This window comes from Electrona antarctica, assembly GCF_951216825.1.
Source record: "Electrona antarctica genome assembly, chromosome: 4".
Classification (NCBI taxonomy): domain Eukaryota; kingdom Metazoa; phylum Chordata; class Actinopteri; order Myctophiformes; family Myctophidae; genus Electrona; species Electrona antarctica.
The window spans coordinates 43,227,184-43,236,038 of record NC_136809.1 but is presented as its reverse complement, the minus strand read 5'-3'; the positions used below and the strand labels follow the sequence as shown (position 1 = coordinate 43,236,038).

Here is an 8,855-nt window from a genome sequence, read left to right as displayed (position 1 = left end):
CCCTAGGGTGGTTCAATATAAACCAATGTGGGATACGTTAGTAGACACCTTTACAAACACATTGGTGAAGAAAATTCTTGGTAAGAAATGTATTCCCAGGTTTTATTAATATACCCTGACTACATGGCTTCACTTGTCATAAGCTTCTGACAAGTGTGTCCGTGCTTGTTGTGCATGTGTGCGACGAGCGTGGGCCCACATATGTCTTTATGTTTACATATGCATCTGCTATACCTGATGTACTGTACAGCAGAACCAGCTGTGCAGAATGATCAATGTATCACTCATCTGTTAAGTCTGTAAGTGTTGGGACAAACTCCTTGGCAGCTCTCACACTCAGCAGATGCAACGAACAGCATCAGTACGCACTTCTGTAGGCGGTACTGGTCCTGTGTGTGTGTGCGCGCGTGCGTGCGTGTTTAATATGCCGCATTTACAGTATGTGTAATAGCAGGCCTACAGACTATAAGACCAGGAGCCTATAAAATATCCTGCAGATTGTCTTAAGATTCTCTGTTTCGGAGGCTGGAATCAATCCACATTTGAATCTAATTACAGTATCATTATGTCTTGTGCAGTTTGCTTATCATTCCGCATACGCCCTTTTAATTACCAGAGTCCATCTTGTTTTGGTAGCAGATAATGGTCTGGTAATCCTATATACAGTAGTTGTTTCGTCAACTTTACAACTCACAGTAAGTGATTTCTTACCTTCAGGCTGTAAACCCAACAGTTTGTTGCTGCGTTTCTTTCCCTTTCACTTTGTCTCCCTGGACTAACTGTGCATCTGTCACCTTTCTCCTCTAACTTGATGGCATCTGCCACTGCCACCTCCTACACTCCCTCCCTCCTCTGTTCCTTTGTGTCGCTCCCTCCCCTTCTCTGTCTGGAGAGGGAGATTACAAGGTCAGGTGATGAAGGGATAGAGAGATAAGAGACACACTATACTTTAGACTATGTGTGTGTGTGAAGAGAGGTGTGTCAGTGACACAACAAGTGTAGCCATTATGATATGCACATTATTCACTTATGCGTGTAGTTATTTATTAGCATTAGAAATGTGATAATTGTTAAATTAAAAATATACTGTACAATATTTGTTATAGAAGGAAAACTTAGAGTGATAAGTAAATAGTAGTAAAATGTATATAGAAAATCATTAAAATAACCTCAACTGAAAACATATTAAGCATAAACAACATCAACAACATCTTCATTTATCATGAAACCATAAAGTCAACTTTGATGGTTGTATTATTAGGCTATGCATCCAAAATGTTATAGATTAGACACTGGCTAGTTGAAGGGTCTGTGATGGGCAACCAGTGAGAAATGGGCCACATCCACCCATGTAGGCCTTCAACTTGAATCCTACAGGCACCAGAGTCATAACTCATAATCGATTGTGGCTGGGATCGATTTCAGCACCCATAAGAGCCATTCACTCTCACCTACTAGCTGTAATTCAATGGTAATTCAACAGTTGAACACCACTTTAAAACATGACTACCGGTAGCTTTAAAAAATGAATGGGACAGCTAGGAGCTAGATAAGTGAGAATTTGTATTTCAGTGCCATTGAAAAAGTTTGGTTGTTTTCCTTAAGAAGAAAACTGAAAGCGAATTATTTATAATTTACAGTATACTGTGAAAATAAACATATAGGCTTCATCCAACTCATCCATGTCAAATGTGTGAACTGAAGCAGACCTTTAGTAGACCTACTCGTGGGCATAGAAAACTTGATTCATGTGAGGAATGGGAATAGTTAACTAGGTATTGTTCTAGAGTCCAGACACGCTTGGCTTTCACTACAAGTCTTTTCTACCCTCTTTCATTTCAATCTTCTCCCCCATGGCCATCTCCCCCCTTCTTTGTCCTTGGCCCATGTTCCATCTTGCTGTTCATCCTGTCCTTCATATCCCTCTTTCTCTTTCACCCACGGTTTCCACCATCTCTTTTTCCTCTTATCATGTTCAACCGTGTACTTGAGTCTTCTCACGGGGTCAGAGGCACTGTGCAAATTCAGGTCTTCAAACTCCTCTCTGAGCATGAAGGACCTCTCGATGATGTTTGCCGACTCATGCCAGTTTCGGAAGCTGTCGGTGCCGTAGCGGCGGATCTCCTCCACACCATTGGAGGACAGGATGGAACTGTCCGGACGGAGGACCATGACTGTAGGTACATCCTTCACTTTAAACATGGCCTGTAGTTCACTGAGGAGAGAGAGGATACACATTTAACATCTTTATTTGCATTCACATTTAACAAGAAATTCTTGAACAATAGTGGATGCGCAAAACTCTACAACAAGTGCTTCAGGAGGATACAGATCACGGGTACAGAAAGCATCGCCTTCTCCATATATGGCGACTGCCAATTATTGCAGACGCTGAACAGAATTTTGCAGATGCCTTAGCTCTCGGCTTGGGCATGCCTGCAATCTGCAGGCCCCTCACGACTGATTTATGGACATTACCACGGCTTCCAAATATGAACAGTAGTTTACATTTGTAGCCAAGCTGTATAATAGCATCCTTAAGATGCTGGTACTTAAGCACACACACACACACACACACACACACACACACACACACACACACACACACACACACACACACACACACACACACACACACACACACACACACACACACACACACACACACACACACACACACACACACACACACACACACACACACACACACACACACACACACACACACACACACACACACACACACACACACACACACACACACACACACACACACAAACAGGAAAGCAAGCAAGATATGGCTTCTCATTAAATCTACAACAAAATACCATTCATCTGAAATGGCAGAATCAACTGTAATGAGGACAAATGCAGAACTCTGTAAGATTTTCTTCCATGCATGTTATTGTTTACTTATCAGTGTGTACATTTGAATGGGCTGACTTCAGGGCTATGTCCACAGAAAGCTTTTTTCCTGAGCTGCCAGTACCTTTCAACCATACATTTCTATTGTAAAGACACTCCTCTTCCCTGGGCCGTGCATTTAGGACAGTCAGCTAAAAAGGGCCGTGACCCAAAATAAATTGCAATAGTAATCGTTCAAGCTTTTTTTATGATCCTTAGGGTCATCCAAATAACATATTAAAATTTGATAATTTATTGTATAAACTTTGGATCATGGTAAATTCAGGGGTTGGATGTTGAGCGTACCATTGAAAACATAAGGCAAATATTTCACATTTGAATTATGCTTTAAGTAGACATGTCAAACTAGGGGTTAAGCCCAAACCACACCAAAGGTCCGGGTGTTGGGACAAAACGTTTTTTAAGGTAGACCATACCAATGCAACTCATTGCAACTCAATGAGTTGCATTGGTGTGGTTTACCTTAAAAAACGTTTTTTCCCAACCCGACCCTTTGGTGTGGTTTGGGCTTTATTCCTGATTCTGCATTAGTTTAGCACAAAAAAATAACTCCTGGGGCTAAATTCGGCCATAGCCACTTGCCCAATTGTGCCCAAATGCCGCTTTTAACCCAATAAGGAGTGTTTTTCGTGTTAAACTAATGCTTGGAATGGATTCAGAATCATGAATAACCCCTAGTCAATGTCTATGTCACATGCTACTTAAAGCATAATTCAAAATTGAAATCTTTGCCTTATATAGGCCTAGGTTTTCAATGGTACCCCAACGTTCAACCCTGTTCTTGGTTTTAGTTATTGTTTTACTTTTCTGTTGTGTTCCTGTGATTTTGAAGTATTGTGTTGTTCCTAGTGTTTCCTGTCTGCCTTGTTTGCTGTCACCTGCCTTGTCTCACCTCCCTGTATTAGTGTAACCCTAGTCACCTGTGTTCTGTTTGCCTGTTAGCCTATCCTAGTGTTGATTGTCACTTGTGTTCACCTGTGTCCTGTTTTTCCCTGCCTTCCCCTGTTCTGTCAGTTCCTTGTCCGATTGTCTCGGTGTGTTCTGTTCCTTGAGTCTTTGTTAAATGAAACTGACTGGCCTAGTCAGTACTTGTGTTTCAGCGTTCTCAGCACCCAGCGTCTTTTGGAAGTGCGCTCTGGGCTGTAGAAAATACCTTTGGTATCGAGCGCTGCTCATTTAGTGGCACTTTTTTTCAACAAAACCAATCAAAATTGAGGAGAATTAAGTGGGACTAAGAACTGTCATTTAACCTTGCTCCCCTCCTTTACCTAATATTAAGTGGATAATCGACAAAGATACACAAGTATCTATGTTTGCTGTTTCTGGATGGGGGGAGGGGGGAGGGGTACAAAAACGGAACTGTAAAAAGGAATAAAAACTAATACCAAAGATAAGCGGTTGATTCTGGTTGTGTCTGACAACCAGAATCAACCAGAATGTTAACTATTTGACTTTGAAGTGATACTAGACCAATGAAGTCCCTGCTCAGTAAGAAGCACTCTGGACATAAAATAAACGTTCCTCCACTCAAATATCGCTTTCTGTGGACACAGCCCCTCTGCTACCTGGCCACTTTAAAGTCTTGTTTTGTGATTTTCCCACACCAATTCAACATTAATGGTATATTGTATACCAGAGAATACATTCATGTAGCCTTCAAAATCTCTTCAAAATTGGCTAGACAAAATTAGACTGGTATGGTCCTATAAGCCGCAAATAATTAATTTCAGGCTTTTTCGCTCGAAAATAAATCCCTTTACTCTTTTTGCTTCCACTGTCACACTCAGTCTATCACTATTTCCACCCACTTCCTGTATGGGTCCTCGTGGGCCAAGAACAAACACTTCTTGTGCATTTCCTTGAGGGTTCTCTCCTGCTGTTCCTCTGATTTGTCCAGACTATAGAAGGAAAGGGAAAGAAAATTATGAGACAATAACTCTGTGAGCTTGTGTGTGAGTGCGTGCGTGCGTGCGTGTGTGTGTGTGTGTACGTGCATGCATGCATGTGTATGTTTATGCAACAGGCCAAAGGTTAGATGGAGACCAGCCACCTGATGTAGATCAAGGCCAGCAGCGCTGGGTATTCTATGTAGAACGGATCTTTGAGACGTTTGAAGAAGTCATTCAGCGTGGGGAGAAACTCCTGACACCGCTCGCACTCAGCAGACGCAAAGAACAGCATCACGATGCGGTTCTCCAGGATCCCAGTGATCTCACGTTCAGTGTTCAGCTCATCCTGGTCCCAATTATTCTCCACCAGAACCCGGCCCATGAAAAGGTCCACCATAGTGAATAGGTTCACTAGCAGGGACGTGCAGAGAATGTTAGAGAGGCTGGGGCTTGAAATTCCCCAAAAGGGAATTGTTGGCAAATAGAAATGCGAAAATAGCGGATCTACAAGCTCACAACGTGTTGCATTGAGAGCTTGTAAATCCACATTTTTCGGGGCTCGAGCCCATACACTCTTTAGCTACTGGAGATTTCTACACAAAGGACAAATTCTTTCAACGTGAAATTCTGTGTTAAAGTTCAGGAGGGTTCGGAAAACAACTGCTTTCGGGTAGGCATGGAAAGGGGGGGCATTTGCATATCTTTCACCATAGTAAATGATGCATTCATGGTCTGGAGAGGGCAGTTTTGAGTACAAGGGCAGGGGCTAGAAAGCCCCTTTTGATGTCTATGTGTGCACGTGCCTGTTCACTATATTGTGAAACCACCAAAGCCCTATTTTATACTTGGTTGTAATGGTATAACGTGCAGGAAAAATAGCTCATAAGTATGTGCTATTCTCACTATCCTTGAATTGTTGCAAGGTTTCGCCAACTGTATATTGAAAAGCCCAAAATATAGGAATAGCAAATGGTTAAAATTACAATTTAGGCATTTAGTATTTAATCAGACTGAGTAACTTAAAGGACCACTTCACCACTTTTCAACCTATCTTCATATAATAGGTCCTCACTAATAATCATGATAAAATGGCACGATTTCTTTCTACTCAGTCTGTGTCTCATAGGAGGGCTGTGGGCAGTTTAGAAACCGTCCACCAGTGACATCATCATTAGGCAGATTTCTTTTTTAAACAAGATTTCTTTACAAAAATGTTTAGATTTTCATTATCGTGAGAACGATGGCTTCCATTTCCGCATTGCAACTTTTCAGGACTAGAAAGCCTGCAGTTTCTATTAGCTTGTATTCCCCATCGATGATGTCACTGGAGGACGGTTTCTGAACTGCCCACAGCAGCAGCTGAGACACAAAAAATTGCATCATTTTTTCATGATTATTAGTGAGGACCTATTATATGAAGATAGGTTGAAAAGTGGTGAAGTGGTCCTTTAAGTGCATGATCGGAATAAGTGTCATGCCACTTAATGTCACATCGGAGTAATCCGATGACTAGATTGACTATAGGGCCTCCTATAGACAATAAACGACAGGGTAATTAAATAGTGCAGAGAAAACAATTAACTGATACCAGGATAACATTAACGCCATCAAACCTAGCATCTGACATAACCAACAGGCTGTAAATGACATACTGTAGCCTCTACGGACAGGTTTTTGAATGGAGGTGCACCTCCATTTAAAAACCTGTGCCTCACATTCAAAAACCTGCAGTATTGTTTCTCGTGCCAGACAGCATAGTTATGGGTTCACATTTTAGGTTAGCTCTTTTGGCCTTGTCTCTAACTATTATTGTAATTATAATGATTATAGACTTTAGGTTGGAGGCAGTGTTTTGGGGTTTGGAAAAGTGTTACTGACAGAAGAATATGAATGCATATTTATTATGAGCAATTGGTGTGAACAGAAACACTGATCATCAATCTGTACTATTCTCAAATTGGCTTTAACAGGACTTTAGGTCTTACGCTACTTGCTAAACACTACAAACACTGAGGCAGCACACAGACAGGGTTATTTGACTTTGAGTCAAATAACACATTCAGGTAAAGCACTAAAGCTCAAACAAGCATTTTGTGTGTCAACAAACTCGGCCTGCATTTCATAGTATAATGATTCACTGCACGTCCTACTGTTTTTTGTTTTTTTTACTTCATTTTTTTAATATATTTCATTGTTATTGGTTTATTATTATTTGTCAAATCAAATCAAAATGCTTATTTCACTTAACCTTTTACAACATATTCAATGGTTGCAGTTGATGTTATGCTATAAATCTTTGTTGTTATTACAGCAGCTTAACAGTTAAGTAATTTCCCTCACCTTGAACTCAGGGCGGGAGAAAATATCCAAGTGGTTCTCCTCTATTTTATGCCATTTTAATTCCTTAGTTTATTTCCCCCGCTTTCTTCGTCCTTCACTTCAGCTTCACTGTCTTAATTCCTTGAAGCCGCTCCAAATCTGTCCAGTTTGTATTCCTCTTACATAATACTGTTGATCAGTGTCCCCTTGAATGACGCCTTGCTTCATCTTCCTCTCTCCGTCACTTGTCTACCCTACACTCTCCTGTCCACAGGGTGAGATTATAGGCTAGTACAAAGTGGAACAATGTAGGATGCCAGGCCGACAGGGGGCTTGTCTACTTGTGTATGTGTATAGCCGTCAAAGCTCCAACGGATCAACATGAACAATCCCATTACTTCAAAGGAACAAGGGAGGGAGTGAAAGGAAGAGAGGGATGAGAAAAAAGAAGGGCCAATTGGATTGTGAGGAGGCAAAATAATTGATATAAGTCACGGTAAAGAGTGAGAAGAACAGAGAGAGAAGTCTGTTGTGCTGCAGCTATAGAGGACAGAGAGATAATAGTCTTCCTCCACCACCACAGGTCAAACAGGGCTAGTTATATGATTAACTTTACTGCTCTCATTTTCCAATGCCTTTGTTTCCACCAACATTTCATGGTGTTTTGTTTTTGTTTGTTTGTTGGCCCTGATGCAGAAAGGTAGCTAGCTATTGATATGCACTGGCACCTGCTGAAAATACCTGTTAATCTCACAGAGGGCAGGTGGAGCAGCTAGAGAGTAAGAAAAAAAGAGTAGATGTAATAGGATTAGTCTGAGACACACACAGTCATGCGCAATTGCATGTTGTGGAGCCCTGCAAGGCTTGTTGTGGCATATCAAACACATTATACACGTATACACAAAGACACCTGCTGTGTTTTCTTAATAATTCCTTAGGTAGGCTACATGATTCAGTTCAGACCTGTCATGTTTATGATCCATTACAACTTACAATATCTTCCTGTGCCCAAACTGTCATAATTTATAATGATAACAAATAAATGAGCTTGACAACCTGCAGGAGAACTTGGACAAGGTTTAGCTACTCACCAATATTATGGTCAGTAGCAATATTATGCATTATTATAATAAAATGCAAATCACTTTGCCCGATACTGTATGTAGAGCCTACAGTGTAGTTGGTGACCCTATTGATGGGCAGTGGTTGTGGTGGTCACATGAGTTTATGAGCATGTCCTGTCATGTAAACACACACACACACACACACACGCGCACACACACACACACACACACACACACACACACACACACACACACACACACACACACACACACACACACACACACACACACACACACACACACACACACACACACACACACACACACACACACAGGAAAGCAAGCAAGATATGGCTTCTCATTAAATCTAACAAAATACCATTCATCTGAAATGGCAGAATCAACTTCTTACAGTACATCTGCTGTTTACGTTATAGTCAGAAAAGAAGACCTGCATATTTTAGTGAGCTTGCATGCTGTATCGTTTTTTTGGATAACAAAGTCCTTTGTGAGCATGCCAAGGAAGGACAGAGCAGGTGTGCAGTGAACACAACATCAGCGAAAGGACAAGACGTGTGGGAAGATGGTGTCATGCTACTATGAAGGTGATGAAGTTTGAGTGAATGGTGGAGGAGAAAATGAATGAAGTATAACTACG

The 8,855-nt window shown here is 41.3% G+C and overlaps 1 protein-coding gene across 1 annotated transcript; it reads right to left on the bottom strand.

The window, feature by feature from the left end:
- Positions 1–1,791: 1,791 nt before the first annotated feature.
- On the bottom strand, positions 1,792–7,471 carry nxnl1 (nucleoredoxin like 1). The gene is made up of 4 exons (XM_079498548.1): positions 7,155–7,471; positions 4,976–5,225; positions 4,734–4,823; positions 1,792–2,215 (listed from the first exon to the last, which is right to left on the bottom strand). The coding sequence occupies exons 2-4, from the start codon at positions 5,209–5,211 to the stop codon at positions 1,834–1,836; spliced, it is 708 nt and encodes a 235-aa protein (XP_079354674.1). The 5' UTR covers positions 5,212–5,225; positions 7,155–7,471; the 3' UTR covers positions 1,792–1,833.
- Between the last annotated feature and the right edge of the window lie 1,384 nt (positions 7,472–8,855).